Here is an 18266-nt window from a genome sequence, read left to right as displayed (position 1 = left end):
ACGGTATGCGCCCTCTCGGGAAGGCATGTCGAGCACAAAGGGAAACTGTCTCTCTCACCGGGCGTTCATCATCAGACGCGACGACCCGCTTAACTGCCTTTTAACCCTTCCCTTCAATGGAGCGACAGCGGGAGCGATGGGACTTTATTGATGCTCGACCTTGAGAATTAATTCCGGCAAACGCAGAGGGTGACGAGGAGCAAGGATTCTTCCGCACGCCCCCTCCTTTTCCTCACTCTCACCCTTTCTCTTTCTCTCTTTCTCTCTCTCTCTCTCTCTCTCTCTCTCTCTCTCTCTCTCTCTCTCTCTCTCTCTCTCTCTATTTCGCCCTCGCCAGGCTACTGCTTCGTCGCCGTTCGACGGCCGCGACTCTCCCGTGGGACTCGCCGCAAAAGGAATTCGCCCGGGTATTTATTCACGGCGAGAAATTTAATCCGGAGTTCTCCTGGCGTAATAACCACCCTGTCGCGCACCAGGAATAACAATCGAGCCCGCGCGTCGCCGCCCAGCCAGCGGCTTCGAATTAATTTCCCCCGTCGGCAGAAGCGCAAGTTACGGCACGGGGCCGCGTGAATGCGGTCATTCGGCAACCTGACCGTCTTCCTTGACGCGAACCGCGTCGTTTCTGCGATCGACAGGCTCCAGCAGGATCGATCTTTCCTTCGCACACGTCCATTTCCAAAATAGGGAAATTACGATCATGAAATCCGCGCGAATTTCCGTCGACTTTCTCCCGTTGCGGCTTGCAGAACTTCGCGGCGTAATCCTCGTAGCCGCGGGTGAGAGAGACGAGGGAAGAGAAAAAGGACGTGATAATTCATCGTCGGATGCATTTGCGTGCAAATATGTCGCTGCACATTAATTTATAAACATTTCGTTAATATAGTACCACGCCGAAGAATTACTATTAACGTCCCATCTCATTGAGTTGCATAATTTTCTGAACTTTCTACTTCATATAGTAAAAACATTTTCATGCGGATCAAGTCCAGTTTCTTCGTTATGAACGAACTCGACACACGGACAACCTGCGGCTACCAAAGTTCGCCGAGGCGCGCAATCGATTGACCGTTAATTTCATCCTTTTTTTAATTAAAAGTCATTTTTTTGTACCGCGTCCAAGTCATAACGACTTGGCGATGCATCTAAGCGTTTGAAGGTGAGCTTAAGGAAAGCCGCTTAAACGTCGCCGGCTCTCTCCTTATTTTCTCAAGTATCTTCCGCGGAACTTTTGATCTCGCGATGCCTCGCAGACTGCCTTTGTCTCCCGTGCCGTTCCCTCTTTTTCTCTCCCCCACCTTTCCCTCTCTCTTTCTTTCGAAAATTACGCAGTAACGCAAAACAATGACGAGTTCTTTCGTGCGCTGTCAAAGTTGCGATTCAATGCCGCAAGAAACTTCCCGCCGTCGAGTTTTCTACTAGTTCCCGAGCAGTTCGCCGTGCAGGACCGTTAATACACTCGTAACGGCTCCGCCGGAGAGGAGTAGTTCGCGAGTGTCCATCTCTTCCCGGCGAAATTCAGAGAAAAGCCCCTTCTCTTCAATGAGGAAGAGGAGGAGGAGGAGGATCTCACTCGAGATCGAGACGAAATTCCGATTTGTCGGATGTAACCGCGCAACTATGTCCTCTTTCGCTCTTCCAGCTGGCCGAGGCCGCTGTCCTGACTTCCTAGCAATTTCGCGAAACACGCGCCAACGCGCGCACGCACACACACACATACACGGAGAAACTCACTCTCGCACACGAGAACGGCGAAAGCGGCCTGTGACGTCGAGGAGTTCCTTATGATAACGTTAAATTAAATTACACGCTAGTCGCCACGCAGTCACGACTGTGCACACTTGGCACGAGTGCCGGGCTTCCGTCGCGGCCATGCATAATGCATACGGTATTTTGTGACGTTCGGGGATGCGACTGCATCTCTTCGCGTCGTAGCTACCTGCTACGGATTCTCGCGGCGTGCCGCGTCGACCCGCGGGATTGGGGGAGTGTGAGGCCCCGTCGTACTATGAATTTCGAGTGGCGTCGGCGCCGGCGAGGGCCCAACGGTTACTAATAGAACCGCAAATATTGGCGATCTCTGGGGAGGCATCAAAGTCCCTCCCTTCCTCCTCGCCCCTTCCCACCCAAAGGAGGGAAATGCGCATCGGATAGGGCACTCTATCACCGCACTACCGCCGGGACACACTCGGTGCATCCAAGTGCGTGCCACCGGCTTGCGGTGCGACGGCAGATGTGCGCGACCGCGCGATCTCGGGACCGCGCGCAGACCTCTCGGGAGACGACCTCTCGTCGTTTTTCCGCGATATCGTCTCGAGCAGAAACTATTACGGGGATACGGCGGACGCGAGAGCTCAGGCGAGCGGCCACAACGGGCGATCGAATCCCTTCGCCGGTCTAGGAGGAAGATTCCGAGTGCACTCTCCGCGCTTCAGAGGAAGAATTTCTGCGGCATCGTGTATTGCTTAGCGCGATATATTCCACGAGCGAGCTGGAGAGCGGTACCGGCCAGCTTTTTCCACCGGACGTTGGTTTATGCGCGGAGCTCCTTTTCGCCGTTTGATACCCGGGGCCGAGTTAGCATTGCTAGTCAAACGTTGGTATATCTCCGTAAATAAAGTTTGGCGCTTTCGCAGTCGGGCCACGTTTTTGATCGTAACTTCCGCTCGCCCGCGTTATCCGCGAGCGCGTGGCTCCGCGAATAAATAAATTCGGTCGAAACACGCGCCGATACCGCTTATCGTGGCGTGTCGGTCTTTTTCTTGTTTGCCCCGCCGCTCCCTTGTGCCCTTTACACTTCGCTGGGTTTAGTCTTTCACCCCGCCGCCAATAAACCTGTACTCTTATCTACGCTCGCCCGCGCGTAGGAAAGGTATGGTACGATCGAGTGAAACGAAGCTCACGATTGTTTCCTTCGGTAATTAATATGTTGAACGCGACGGTAGTCACCGGTGATCGACACCAGATTGGGAAAGTGTTTAATATTTGTGCATGGAGGCCAAGCTTATGGTTTGGTTAACACGACAACGAATGAACCAAATATCTTTTGGTTGAAAGAAAGAGAATTCCTGATTCTTACGAGCCAAATTTGCTCTTACACAGAGAGATTTTTATAGTAAAAGTATATAGAATGTTGTAACCGAAGATCGATATTCCGCAGTGATTCACTGTCCTTTCGTTTCATATGCGCAATTTATATTTTAAAAACTAAAATGTGTGCTGTGCTATAAAAGAATTTGCTGTGACTTTACTAAGAGTCTGTTGCTGTCCTACCAAAAATATAGTAAAACTGAGAAGGATTTATATCAAAAAGAAAACTATACTCTCAGCGCTATACAATGCAATCAAACTCAACGGATCTGTCAACCTAGATCTATCATAAGAAATATGGCTGTGAGAACTGTATAGACGGATATGTAATAGCAGCAACTTTTAATTATTTTATTATTATTTAATAAAATTATTATTTTACTAAATATCTGTTTTAATGCTATTTAACTCGAAATCACAAATTTTCTCTCTAACTGTAAAATATATAGATATAGCAACCATAGTAGTTTTTTCCGTGAGTCCATAATAAAATCAAGGCAAAAGATACACGTATCCCGACTAGTTTTCTTTGCCGTCTCTTTAGTAATTCGATCATCGGTTAGATTGCTGCGCAATCAATGGGCATCGAGATGCGGGTAGTTGAGATCGTTTAAGTGTGCGCGCGATCATATTGACCGAGAAATCCCGCGAGAATGAACCCGCAAAGTGACTCGGTAACTCTTGGCGTCTCTCGATCTGTATCATTCTCAGCACTCGGCTGCTACGTGTTACGTCCTAAAAACGGCCGTCCGCGATGCGCCGCGCGTAACAAACATAACATAACCGTAGCGTTATACGTTACGGGGCCGTCGTAACGCGCGCGCGCGCGCCCACGGTGCGACATTATAGGTACCGTAATTACAAATTCCGCTCGATTACCGTCATCAACGACGCGTACGTGCTCGAATTTGCGATCGGATTGCTGGAATTTGCTTTTATTCGCCCGAGCGCATTGTCAACGAGCGTCGCGCGTTATATTCGCCCGCTATGGTCGCGTTATCGCGAGAGCGCCGCACGATAATCGAGCCACCCCTCGTACGGAAATCACCGGTGGAAATACGTGCGACGGTTGTTAACCCGGCGCCTCTATATGGTTAATTCTTTCGTGACTGAGAGTGTGTATGTATGAGTGAGAGAAAGAGAGAAAAGAGAGCACAGAAGCAAAAGAGCTCTTCCGATGTGACGGAGAAACGGAGTAGAAGTACACAAAGTACACAAAATGCGGAATTCGCGATATGGAGACGAGATCGTTCCCGAGGGACGGCAACTTTCTCTCCGCTGAAGAGACATCTCCGCGAATTCTCCGCCGTTCGACCATCGCCAATAGTCGACGACGAAACTGTAAGACCGCAGTAACGGCAAACGTGAGCCCGCGTCTCGGCGATCTCGTCGAGGTAATGGAATTACCGTGGAAGCGGAACGGGATCGCTTCCGCTCTTCTTCCGAGTCCTGCATGGACACGTGAAGCACGTGAGAGACAAAAGTCGTAGCGGACAGACAGAACATCGCCGGGGGATGGGTTAGAGGAGGAGAACGGACGAGAGTCGCGGAAAAATAAACCGGCTCGGCGGTTCCGTCTCTCTTTGATCGAAAGTTCGAGCTACAATACTTTTTTCTCTCTTTCTCTTCCTCCTCTCTCTCTCTCTCTCTCTCTCTTTCTCTCTCTTCTCTCCCCTTCCCTCCTTCCTTCCCTCTCACTTTTCTCGCCGTACATGCATCCAGCGCGGTTTCGTTGCCGCCGGTGCATCCGGATGCAATCCCTCGGCGGCTCCGCCGAAATAAGTTTCGCGTAAACTCAATTTTCGCGGCGAGAGACTTTTCGGTCGGATTCCTCGGCGCCGTTCGGGAAACCGTGACGGGAATCCCCTCGATCGCCGGGATTTAGCATAATTCGGGACAAGCGCGACTTCGGCCCGATCCATCTCGCGATATCCGGCAAGATTGTTTTTTTCTCTTATTTTTTGTTTTATTCCTCGTTGTTTGATCGGAGAGAGAGAGAGAGAGAGAGAGAGAGAGAGAGAGGGAATAGTGAGAGAGAAAAAAAGAGAGAGAACCAAAGTCGGTCGCAAAATTCCCGACGGAAGTTCCACCGATATCGATTTAACAGTGACATCCGCAGGTACTCGCTGTCGGATTGATTCTTGCAAATTTCATGTGACGTATGGGAATTTCCGAGTATTTAATATACGACCAGATTTTTCCTTTTTTTTCTCTTTCTCTTTTTACTTTTTCATGTAGCGGGAGTAAAACTCGTTTAGTACCGATTTGACTGACGGCGTTAAGGTCGAAAAACGTGGATAATTTGAAAAAATCTCATTGAATTTATGACTCGTCGATGGGATACGATGGAGGTTATGGCTCTTAATTTCAGTCGCTATTTACAAGGCTCTCTCTCTTTCTCTCTCGCTCGCTCGCTCGCTCGCTTGCTCCTTGATTCGCATCGATGGGGGATGACTCCGGGATTGGGGATCCGCATCACAAAGAGAGTTCACGATAAGGAGGCATGCATGACACGACAAAGGAAAACCGATATTTTAGATAAAGGCGTAAGAATAAGAGTAATGTTGTAGGATGCCCGGGGGAGGGATAACGAGGCTGGGTTATAGTAACAAGACGCTGTTGCGGGGCGAAGGATATTGCTCCGGTCCTTTGAGCGCGACAGAATTTCGCGTGATTAAAAATCGATATTACCACACGTATCCGCGACTTGTCACTCCCTCTTGTGTCTCCCGAGCCGCGTTTCTTTCATATTCCCGTTTCGTGTTCCCGCGCTCGTAAGTAAGATTGCAACAACGCCTTGAAATATCGATACCGATATCTAAATTGTTCCAACTTCTTGGTAAGCTATCTAACAATTAAATCATGTGTTTGTCTTTGTCTGATTTAAACAAAAAATAAAGATAGACATGGTTTAACTGTTAAGCAACTGTTAGGTAACTTACTAAGAGATTGGAACAATCAGCCTTAAGTGTTTGTTCGAAAAGAATTAAACTCAGATGAAGATTTAATCGACGTCGATAAAATCGGATATAAGCAGGACAAATTGTAAAATATCGTTGAAATTAATACATAATATATAATATATATAATATATATAATATATCTATATAACGATATATCGGAGAAAAAATATTATCGCTAAATTATCGATATTGGCCTACGATATATCGATATTATCGAATTATCGTCGCATCTTCGTGAGGCGCGCTGAAGATCACTTCTCCCGCGGAAGAATCGGGACTCTACTGCAAGCACTTGATTTACGTGCGCGCTACGTTGCAATTCCTAACGGGTCGAAAAACTTAATATTCCGAGTTACAAGCCGCCGTTCCCGCGCGCTAAGCCGCCGCGCACAATGCAAGTTTTTCATCCGCGAGGAAGAGTGCGGGCCGGGAGTCGCGAGTGCACGAATAATGGTGCTCGTCCGCTCTCGACGACAAAACCGGGGCACGCGTGGGGAGCACTTCTCGTCCAAGGAAGTGAACGCCCAGCTGAATTCGTCGTGAAAAACGTTGATGTCGCGCCGTCCGCTTCCGCGCTCTGCCCGTACTCCCATGCTCCGCGTCCGCGTCCGTAAAACAAAGTCGCGGGAATACAGAGCGAGTACGAGACGGCGGCGGCGGCTGCTGAATATAAGCGCATGAGTAAACACGTGGAGTTAGGTAGGTGCCTCTCGGCGAGCTAGGTAGCTAGCTACCTAGGTAGCTAGGTGGGTACGCGCAAGTAATACCGGCGGGCCCATAAACCCGAGGATGCGAAAGAAGATTAAAATCGTAACTATACGCTGTGGCGGCGGTTGTGCACCCGGGTTATACTCCACCCTGCGCCTCGATGCACCGGCTGCGCGCCGGAGGGCAGAGGCGAGACGGGGGAGAGAAGGCTCGTCTTCCAACTTGTGCTACACCCCGAGACGTTCTCTCGCGACTCCCGCCGCCGCGGCGACCCTCGTCTTCAAGCGCGAGAAGATACTCGCGAATAATACGAATAAAAATGCCGGCGTCGTGTTTACGAAGCCGACGGAGCATAAGGGAGTCGCGCTCTCTGTCCTGCCGTGCAAAAAGTCGCTCTTCCTTTGCTGTGCTCCTTTATTCCTTTCTTCTCTCCCTTTCTCTGTCCTCCGCTCTCTACCACTTCCCCGCCTTGCCATCTTTGCCTTCTTCTTTCAGCTTCTGCTTTTTAGCGAACGTACCTTTCCGTTCTGGCGCCATGACGTCATAGTCGACGATGGAGAGAATTTCTCTCTCTCTCTCCCTATCTCTCTCCCTATCTCTTCCCCTCTCTCTCTCCCTCTCTCTCGCTCGCTCGCTCTTTCCGCCACACTCTCTCTACTCATTCTCTGTACTCTCTCTCTCTCTCCCAGGTGAGCAAGTACACTCGGTTTATCACGATAACGAGCGGTCGCGCTTTTAGGTCTCTCTCACCTCTAAGCTGCTCTAGTTCTCCCGTCGGGCCGCTAACTACCGCCGCTCGTTTGGGACACGCTATATGCGTTCGTCGGCGTTTCGACATGCTCCGTGTTTTAGTCTCTCCTTCTGAGCGGCATCTTGCGCGAAATTTCGCAGCGAGTTCGTTCGCTGCTTTGCCTCTTTCCCCTCTCCACACCGCTGGGCGATTATTAAACTCGTTATACGATGAAACAGAGAGCGCTCTTGGTCTCAAGATAAAACGGCCACAGCACCGGGAGATCGAAACGCTCCGTCGCCGATTTGGTCTGCCGCTCCCGTTTCCCCCCCTCTCCTTCCCGTAATTCCAGATGGTTGCTCGATATGCGGTTGCGAAATCGCGCGTCCGGCTTGGTAACGGGCCCTATTGTTCGAGGTAACGTCGCGGCAGCGACAATCGCCGTGCTTGCGTAATATTCCGGCTTTTCCGTCGCGACGGAAACAGGATTATTCGACGCGCGTTTCCCGCGCGATCGTATCGCTGCTTTTCGCGACCAAGGGGACAATACGATTAACGGGACGACTCTTTCTGTGTGTTTCAGGTACGTTGCATCAACCACTATCCACAAGGCTGTTCTTGCGTACGTAAGTAAGTTAACGTAGATCGGATATTATGCTCTCGACACGTAATAGACCGGCCCGAGAAATAGAAGAATAAGTTAGCAAAATCGATTATTTCTACTGTTCTTTAACGGATTTCAAACAAACAGATATTTCAAAGCCATCTTTGATGTGTTTAAAAATCTTGCTTGCTTAATTTTATAGCTTGTTAGAAAATACTAGAAATAACCGGTTTTGCCAACTTACCTAGATGTCCAACTAGTTCCGCTCTCCTCTATTGCGGCATTAACAAACGACAGCACGTTAATTGCGCGCGAATCGTGCCAATATTGTTGCCGATAGGAACTCGTCGTTCGCCTGCGGTATCCTTCTATGTTTGAGAGTTCGACTTGATACAATTTGGTCGCTATTGCTATACAAGGACTCAAATAGATAGGTAGGAGAGAAGTTGCCAAAATCGCGCATCAGTCTCCTGAATCGTATCTCATCGATTTCTTTATTATTATTAAATACGAACATTTAAAAATTACAACTGAGCAATGAGAAATATAAACCAGAAATTTTCAGGTTATATCTTACTTTGTACATTGTGTGCTACATATTGAGAGAAAAAAAATAGTTGGAATAACTATAATTTCACTATATTTTATAGTTCGTTTTGGCCTCAAACATATATTTATAGTTCATCTAAACATAAAGATATAGCAGAATTAAAACAGATTATAGTCACCATCTTATCACTCTATGTATAGTATCTATAGTAAAGCACGCTTTAGCTATATAGTTACATGTACCTATATTTTCTAAATATTCCAATTGTATTGACTATATAAAATAGTTAATTTCTCTTACCATTCAATATTTGCAACCTTACTATATTTTTTATTTCAAATGATTATAATTCTTGGTAAAAGTTTTACATGGGTCAGTTATACTATGCTAATATTGTAAATATTACAAATATTATGCTGAAATTTACTATAAAAATACTATTCCTAACTATAATCTTTTTACTATGCCATTATAGTTCCAAGTATCATATATTTTTCCCTCAGTGCACAAACATTTTAAAAATCCAAGTACGATTGATGGAGTGCAATTTAAGGGACGATTCCGGCGACTTACACGTTTTGGCAATGATTTCATTAGTCGATTTATAAAGATTGTACCCCTTATAAGTTCACATGACACTTATATTTATCACAAGGGTGAGTAAATAGTAATACGAGAGAAATTGTCAAAATTTTATCAGAACAATATCATGTAGAATAATATGCAAATCTTTTAATGGCCTTCTGTTACTGCATCGATGTATGTCAATATGCGTTGGTTTGTCAACGTAACTAAAAGAATGGCAAAGTCTCCATCATTGTCTCACGTTATGATAATGATGATGATGATGAAAGTTCATTTAATAATTCATCGATTACGGCGCGCGCGAAGAAACCTGCGCTTGTCTCTGAATCTCTCTTGAAGCGAATCTTGCGGAACGGGATCGTCGTAAGGAAAGAAACGGGATATCGAACGCTTTCACGTTTATTGCCTTATAAAGTGAGCCCGGCTCGAATTTTGCACCGGAAAGAGAAGCGTATTCGCAATCGCGTATAAAGTACCGTCTTTAAATATCAATGCGATTAGTTGCGTCTGCCTCGTAAAACTGAACAAGTGTAACTCACGGCGGCGCAGCTCCGCGATGTAAAGCTCACGATGGCCATTCGCTGAGAATTCGACTCGCTCTTCGGGGTCGTTCCCGACGAGTGGAAATCCGAGCGCCCGCGGCTTTATCCCTCCTTTCCCTTCTTTCTTTATACTCGGTTCTTTCTTTTTTTTACCTTTTCCCGGAAAGCATATGTTTACGTTTTCTTGTGGAAGTCTCCCGCCCCGCGGATAATGACTTTTCTGCTCGCGCACGAAGCGGCCATGCCGAGCTACTGTATTTTCATAACGTCGCGAGTTTCCGCCGTAACCGTAACTATTCCCGGCGGCGGCGGCGGCAAGAGCGTCATAAAAAGAATCATTTCGAGAAATCGTAACTGGAACTTTCAAACGTGATCATTCCCAGCCACCGGACGGAAACTTGCATATTTTACCCGCGCGTCTCCTTCCCCTCTCCTCCCCCCGCTCGGATTTACTCTGCGGATCTTCTCCTTTCTCGGTCTTTAAGCATTCCACCGACGCGCATAAACACACACTTTTTAATGCCGATGCGGAGCGCTAAAGCCGGCCGCGGAATTAAGTGGACGTTGATGCGAATCGGAGAACCCAGTAGTTTCCTCTCTTAATTTCCGTTTTCGTCGCGAACCTGGCGGCGAAGGAAGCCAAATATAAATCTGCGCGCGGGCGCGTAAACATATCCGCCGACGAAAATTGCGGAAATCGCAGCGATCGGACGAGCGCGCGCGATCCCTCTCGAATCGTTACTTCGCCGTTGTTCCCGTTCCCGCCAATTTCAGGCGTAATTTATGGCGATATCGCGCCGCTACGGCACATTCATTAGCAGTCGCGATGTATCGAAATTAATCGTAATAAGCTCTCGTCTCGTGCGCGCGAGACACGGTGACGTGAATTGCGCGACGCGCGTGGGAAATCGCGATATTAATTGCGACCGGGACAAGAAAAATTAGGACGAGAGTAAGAGTAAAGCTCCCTATGATGGGACTTTTAATAGGTCTATTAGCATCCGCAGTTTTCATTCCCAGAAAAGAGAAGGAGCGCAAGTTAAATTCTGTAACAAGGGCGGAAAGGGACAAAGAGCCAACTCGCGAAACTTATTAAATTGTGATTCTTATTCCGACCCTTCCTTCCCTTTTTCGTTCTAATGACCGTTTCGCCGTTTTATCTCCGCTGATGCGTAAGTTTCATGTCGTGATTCCACGTTCGTTTTCCGCGCGTAGATAGAGCCAGGGACTGGCGAGACGAGGGAGGAGAGAGAGTCTTCTCGTGTCAGTCTGTCGATGCGTTTGATTACCTCTATATCGTATCTATTGTCTTCAATTACCGATTCATTACACGTGACGTTACGCGAGAAAGAGGGAGAGAGAGGGAGGGGGTGAGAGAGAGAGGGAAGAAAGCAGAGAGAAAGAGAGAGAGAGGGAGGAAGAGAGAGAGAGAGAGAGAGAGAGAGAGAGAGAGAGAGAGAGAGAGAGAGAGAGAAAGAGAGAGAGAGTATTAACGTCGATTTTCCGCAAAATTGCGAATTTATCGTAAATTAATCGCAATGGCGTAAATAGTAATTAAATCGTGATTGCATCCCGACGTGCACGGCGAAAAATGGCAAAACAATTGCAATTATATAATTCTCATTGCGCAAAACGCACGCGCTTGCTTGCTCGGACCGTTTCGCACCCATCGTCAGCAATCGCGACGGCGGCTGAAAGTTTCAAATAAAGAGACGAATGCGCGCGGATTATTGCCGGGTTCGTTTCAGAGAAAGAATTCCATTACGCGTGTCCGCGAGACACTAAAGGTAAAGGCTTGCGCACGTGGAAAATTACTCGCGCGCGTTCCCGCCGGAAGGGCATTTCGCGAGACGACGAAACGCGGCGATTTGCTCGCCCGGAGAGATCGCTCATTTCCTCCTCTTCTACTTCGCGAAAATGCGACATGGCTCGCGAAAATGCGGCATGGCTCGCGAAATGCCCTGCGCTGCGTCCATCCGTTATACCGCGAAACACAGTATGTTTATCATAAAAAATTATTGTGCCTATTGTACACGTGTGAAAAGGCGCAGATGAGAGGTGATTAATAGTTTTCGCATCGCCACTCAGAGAACAGATTCTCGGCCGATGCCGATGACGAGGGGAAAGCCGAATTTAATGAGAAAAGTAAATTCCTCGTATTATTCGCGCGTCACGATCATCCTTAACGACACAATTCATCTTACACGCGCGAGCGCCTTGTTTTAAAATGATTTATCGCGCCGGCCTGTTTCGCGGTTATTACAGTTTTCGCTCGCCTCGCGCCCGTAACGATTTTCCAGAAATTAATCTCAATCTCGCTGTTGCGCCGCGATCGCTTATCTCGCGGCTGCATTTACGAGGCCGGGCCGGATCTAAGCGAAAACGATTGTCCCGCGAGAGGTTGCGCGTTCCGAGATAATCACTCAGAAAAAAAAAATTTTTGCTGAAGACCACAATTTATTGAGATTATTGCCGTCACTCAAATTTACTCCTCTTTTTATTGCTCTGTGTGTACGTGCACGTGTGTACATGGAGAGAACGTTTTTCTTTTCATACAAAGTCTTTTTTTCAATTTCAGAATATGTCGCGAATTGTTCTACGTAATTTCTTTTTTATTTTACCATGTTCTTCTACTAGTGTGCAGGAATAGGCTCTCAGTGAAGTCTATCTTGCTAAGGAACATATGCACAGGAAAATATTTTTTTACTGCTATAAGAAGCGATTATATAGTTTACTATCCTTTGTTTAAGCAATGGTCATCTTCAAAGAATATTTTTCTGACAATAATCTTAAAATATATTCATCACAAAATCACCTTACAAAAGCTCATTATCATATAAAGAAGAATTTATTCTTCTTACGAGAATATTATAAGATTTTATCGGAGAAAAGATTTATTCGACTTTACACTGAGAGAAAAAATACTTGATACACGTGACTATAATCACATAGAGAAAAATAATCACTATAAATTATGGTCAAGAACATTTTTTATTAAATTCTACTGCAATGTTAGTGATAATAATATTATATGCATGTCATTATTTTCGTGTTGGAACAACAAAAAATATAGTTGGAGCCATAAATAACTATCATTTCAGTTAAATCAGCTATTTCTCTCTCTCTTTCAGTGTAGTGAACCGAGTTTTTCTTTTCATTCAACATTCTCGATTGAAATGCTGAGCTTGTATAAACTTATGAAATACTTGAAATAAGGAACGCGAAAGCAGTATATTTTTTTTATATGTAGCGAATTTCGCTAGGCATAACAATATAATAATTTTTCTAACGGTGCGTTTCAGTTCCTGATATGTAAATAATGCATATGCAAATAACGTAAATAACTGATATGTAAATAACATATATGAAATGAAAGGATAGTCGACTGATGTAAATGCCGATCTGTCCCTCTATCGTGATTACAAAATTCTACGGTAATTTGTGCTGCAAAGTTCTCTCCTTTCTTTTTTTATCGCTGTCGATTTGCAATTAAGCGTGATCACGAGTAATTTCACGTTCCGGCTAGTTCCGGCTCATTACAATCATAAATCCACACGCGGTGCTAGGCACCAATATCGCGACGATCATCGACCTTCGCGTATCCACGTAGTACACCGCGCGTACTTTTCCTGCGATCGATGGCGCCGGACGTGTGTGGTGGATAGTCCTTGAACGCGGACTACGCCGGCGGATCACGTCCACGATAATTCTCGATTATTATTCCTTCCTTGATCTTGGTACCATCGCGTCTCGTCTCACAGCTAATTTGAATAATTACGGCTGCAGGAACGATTAATCGCACACTACCATACTTTGTATTATTACTTCTAATAGCGATCGTTATCCCGCTACTGGACGAGAGAGAAGTAGAGTGGGGGAAAGGGGGGGAGGAACATGTGCTCGAAAGAAGGTGCTACGTGACAAATGCGCGCAGTTTCGCGTGTCCTTGCGGTGACAAATTTCGGGAATGGGTTTTTGCCGACCGCAGTGACACACATTTTATCGCGTAAGATATGTGCCACGGACCGTGTGACACTCCTGACGCGAAAGGAATCGCTCAAGAGAGACAAAAGTGTCTCACGTATGTCTCTGCGTTTTCCTTCACTCCGGCGTTCCAAATGGAGACGTGAGCTCTTGTTTGTTTCGCTCGAATTTCGCAGCTCTTCGATCGTTTCTTTCCATAAATATTTTCGCAATTACACACACACACACACACATATATCTTTACTTATGTTACTGTATCCCTCGATTTAAGCGGGAAGAAATGGGTGAAAGGGAGGGGGAAGAGAGAGAGAGAGACGTTTCGTGTTCTTTTATAGAAAAATCCCGTCGCTTAATGCGGATATAATGGCGACCCGTTGAAATCGCGATGCATCACCGTTTTGCGTACGACCTTACAAAAAGGAGGAAAGGGAGAACGAAGCAAATGGAAAAAAAGAGGAGGACGCGACTTAGCGCGCCGCGTGTGTTCCGAAAGGATTAAAAACCTTTCCGGGACACCACGCTTACGTACCGAAAGACCAATTTGCGGACGGCACTTATGGCGGTCTCTCGCCATTGCGGCAGCGTCACCTTGCCGGCCGTGCAATTCTGTCGAGTGCTGGGTATTCGACCTGCGGAGGCTTTCCTATCTCGGATATATCCGTGTGTACACCGTGCATATGTGTGTGTGTATGTGTGTATGTGTGTGCATGCGTGTACGTATACCGGTGCGGTGATAATCTCAGCGACCACAGCGATTCGAGCCGTGGCACGCCATAGAGACCTCGGCTCTCTACGAAAAAGCCGGAGGTTGGGTGACGTTGTCTTTGACGCCGCAGGGTATCTTCGTGTATGGGCCAATAAACTACACGATACCCTTTTGTGTCACTTAACACCGCAGCAACTGGAAGCCGGCTGCTTCGTCGGGCGGGCGGACGATCAGTTAAAACGACGCCGCGGTGAGAGCCCAGGTAAGGAGATCCTTCTTACACTCCTGTTTACATGAGGGGCAGACAAGAGGAGCGGGTGCTCGGGAATTTCCGAGCTTAATTCGAACGAACCTCCGACAAATTCGAGAACAACGTTATGACATTTTGTACGCCGCGTGGCCTGTTCTTACTTGGCTACGTGTTCGTTAAGTTCGAGCGGCTACACCGAGAGAAACAATCAGACAAGAGAAACTCAAGTCTCGAGGTTACGCGGATTTTGTTGCGCAAACTGCGATCGAGTCTAGTTGAAGAAAAGTCAAGTCAGTGGTATGATCAGGTAAAATTCGAGTTAGAAAATTTAGTCAACAGCGAAAGGTGAACGTAATCCAAACGCAGTTGTTACTTATGACAAAAGTCTCAATTACTCTGCAAATTTTTTAGAGTGAAAAATCGATGGACAAAATTGACCGGTTTTTACCTAAAAAGTATAACGTAAATTATACATGTAATCTTGCGTTTTTTGGGTCGCTGAATACGATGATAATATTTTTATTTGTCTAAACTCGCAGGAAAGCAGTCAAAATTAGCCTTACAAGGTTCGAGATGAATCACTTTTAATAGCAATTCGACGACGATTTTGTTCGAATTATTTAATTACTCGTACTATAATTATAACATTGAAAACCTTGTTACAACTTGTTATGACATTATAACAAAAAAATACATTTTAAAATAAAATACTTAAAAAATGATAAATCTAACATAATGAAATCAATACGATACATATACGCTTTATTGATTTCGTTATGTTAAATTTCTCAAATATTTAATTGTGAAATGTCTCTCTGATATAGAGAGAAAATTAGTGAGAAAATTATAAAACTAAATTATAAGTAATTAGAACAAAATCGTCACTAATCGAATTATTATTAAAAATTACTAATTTCGATCCCTTTAAGATGAATTTTTATCACTTTCCCGTAGATGGATAAAAATTCCATCATATTCAGTGATCCAAGAAACGTAAGATTATATGTATAATTTACGTTATACTATTTAGATCAAAATCATTTTACCTATTATCCTTTCACTCCGGAAACAGAGTAACCACCGAGTTATTCGAGTGACTTCTCACTTGCTCTCCACTCCGAATAATCGAGCAAATATTTTCACTCAAAGTTGAGAAACAAATCTGGTGTATTTCACCAGCGCAGGGACATATTTACTGTAACCAATAAAAACATTCGCTCATGTGGAGTCAGAATCTATTCCAAGCCTGAACGTTTACTCTTGCGATTTCAGATAGCAATATTTTCACTATTGCTTCAAATACATGTATCGCTACTCTTCACTCGTATTCGGCGTTTTCATTCGATCCCAACAAATATATAGAGTGCCAAATCGATGGGTCTAACCGCATAATACGAATAATTTTACTTCTGACTGAAAAATACTAAATAAGTGAAATAATATATAAATACGGTTGATAATCAGATTAATTTTATCTTTTATTGTTCCGTCTAACTGAATTTTTAATTCGTTTTAAATAAGAAATAACACAACAGAAATAACACAATAAGAAATTGACAAGAGACCAAATTCACCTGTAAGAATCAAGACAGTCGATTCGCCAAATATAATTCATAAATCGAATATGCTCAATTGGATTCGAACAGTGTCGGCTGATCTTCCTTTTACAAACAATATTTCATCTTGAATAGCAACGTACTCTCATTATAGACTCTCATTATATTTATAAAAAGGTACAAACGATGTCAGTCCGTGTCGGTCTTTTTGAGATCACGCAAACGGGACGGTGGATTAATTAACTTATGAGCGTGAGATCGTTAAGTATCTTGAGAATAATCGCCGAGTTCGAACGGCGTCAAAGATTGACTCGCGAAGCGAGAAGCTGACGAGAAGCTGACGAGAAGGAGAGAGAGAAAAGAGGAGGAGGAGGAAGGAGAGAAAGAGAGAAAGAGAAAGGGAGCTTAGCCAATAAAAAATATCCGATTAACCTCCATAGGGGGGTTAAAATTACACTGTCCGTCGCGATTACACGCAATCACGCTTGAATTCGCACGTGCTCGTTATTCGCGCTCTCGCGCGCGCGTGTCCGGGTGTGTGCGACCTGAAAAAATGCGGGGCGGAGAGTGGCGTAAATGTCAAACGCGGAAGTGATGCGCCTAAGTACCCTGTGGTGAGCTACGCGGCTCTAATAATATCCGCGTATAATACAACTCTCTCTACGGACTCCGGGTGCGAAAGCCGCGCGACCGACTGCACACATTCATTCGTATATTTTCGCATATTTAAAGTCCAAAGCGTTCCAAACACGCGCGCGCCCTCGTGTGTGCGCACGTATTCTCTTTTCTAACATTTTGTTTTTCACACTTTTTTGTTTTCTTCTCCACATCCCATTGTCGCCCCGCAACGTTAATATTAATATCTCACAGAGTAATCCTCGGGAAATATACCGCCGACAGATTATTTTCTTTGACCCGCGCGCGTTAAATTTTCCTTCTCTCTTCCCTTCGTTCGTTTTTTCCCCCCCTTCTTTCTTCACGCGGATAAATTTAACTCGAGGCTCGACTCGACGCGGAGAGGGTTGAGAGAGGGGCTAAAAACTCGACGGCGGCGTCGTCGTATCCCACCGGCTGTATTCTCATAAAATAGTTGCACTCGTGTGAAATGGAGGAGCTGCGAAAATGTCTTGAAAATCGAGTACGCGCGGTGCAAATTCGCGCCCTATCGCTCTCTTATACAATTTACACGTGGTACGTGCATTTGTGAGCCGCAACGGCGGGAGCGGGCAGGAATAACATTTTCCTAATGCACACGTGAGAAAAACGCGTAACGGCGCGCAAAGAAGGGAGGAAATGTCCCGACGACGACGACCGGGGGAATTGGCGCACTCACGTACAACCCAGTACGCGATTTTGAGGTTCGCAAGCAGAACTCATACCGCACCAACGGTAATCGCATCGCCATTCGCACCTGCAACGAGTAAATTCGATAGCCGCAACGATGTGGCAACGAGCCCGCAAGGCCGCAGCGAGAGTTCGCGCAGCGAACGATTGCTCATTTGAGTCGCGCCGCGCATGAGAAAACTTTCAGGCAAATCCAATTCGCAGATCCGCCGCTTCGACCATAGCTTCCCGAGCACGGTGTGCTTTCTAATTATTTCCTTTTCTTTTTGTATTATTAATGAGATAAGCGAGAAATGCACGGATAATTAGAATGCACGATCAACTTGACGTGTCCGTCGTCGAAACGTTCGCATTTTGGACGTTGGACGTGCTCGGACAAATCGCGGATCTGTCGAGTCCACGTGACTCACGAATCCATGACAATCACCGATCATTAGCAGGCAGTAGTTCGAGATAGTAGGCCGCCGCAGTCTCTTGTAGTCGCGGTGTGATCGAATAAGAGCGAACTCCATCAGTGAGCGAGCGCGCACGTTCTCTCTACCAAGCAACCAGGTGAGCACATACAAAACAGGGGACAGATAGACGGATAGATAGACAGAAAGAGAAGTGGAGGAGAGACGGGAGGGAGGGACGGGGGAGAGAGAGAGAGAGAGA

The 18266-nt window shown here is 45.9% G+C and overlaps 1 protein-coding gene across 3 annotated transcripts in view; it reads left to right on the top strand.

Annotated features, from left to right (window-relative positions):
- LOC116849386 (furin-like protease 2) overlaps positions 1–18266 on the top strand; it is a 474332-nt gene that overhangs the window by 263409 nt on the left and 192657 nt on the right. The window contains exon 3 of one of the 3 annotated variants that reach the window (XM_032826507.1): positions 8075–8813. The exons of the other annotated variants lie outside the window; for them this stretch is intronic. Within the exon in view, the coding sequence (XP_032682398.1) occupies positions 8075–8125 (51 nt within the window). The 3' untranslated portion in view covers positions 8126–8813. Of the gene's footprint in view, positions 1–8074; positions 8814–18266 lie in introns of those variants that run through there. 3 annotated transcript variants of the gene reach the window in all.

This window comes from Odontomachus brunneus, unplaced genomic scaffold (assembly GCF_010583005.1).
Source record: "Odontomachus brunneus isolate Ranch 3 - 2012 unplaced genomic scaffold, Obru_v1 Obru_scaffold_114, whole genome shotgun sequence".
In the NCBI taxonomy this organism is placed as follows: Eukaryota; Metazoa; Arthropoda; class Insecta; order Hymenoptera; family Formicidae; genus Odontomachus; species Odontomachus brunneus.
The sequence above is the reverse complement of the archived record's forward strand: the minus strand, read 5'-3'. Positions and strand labels throughout refer to the sequence as shown.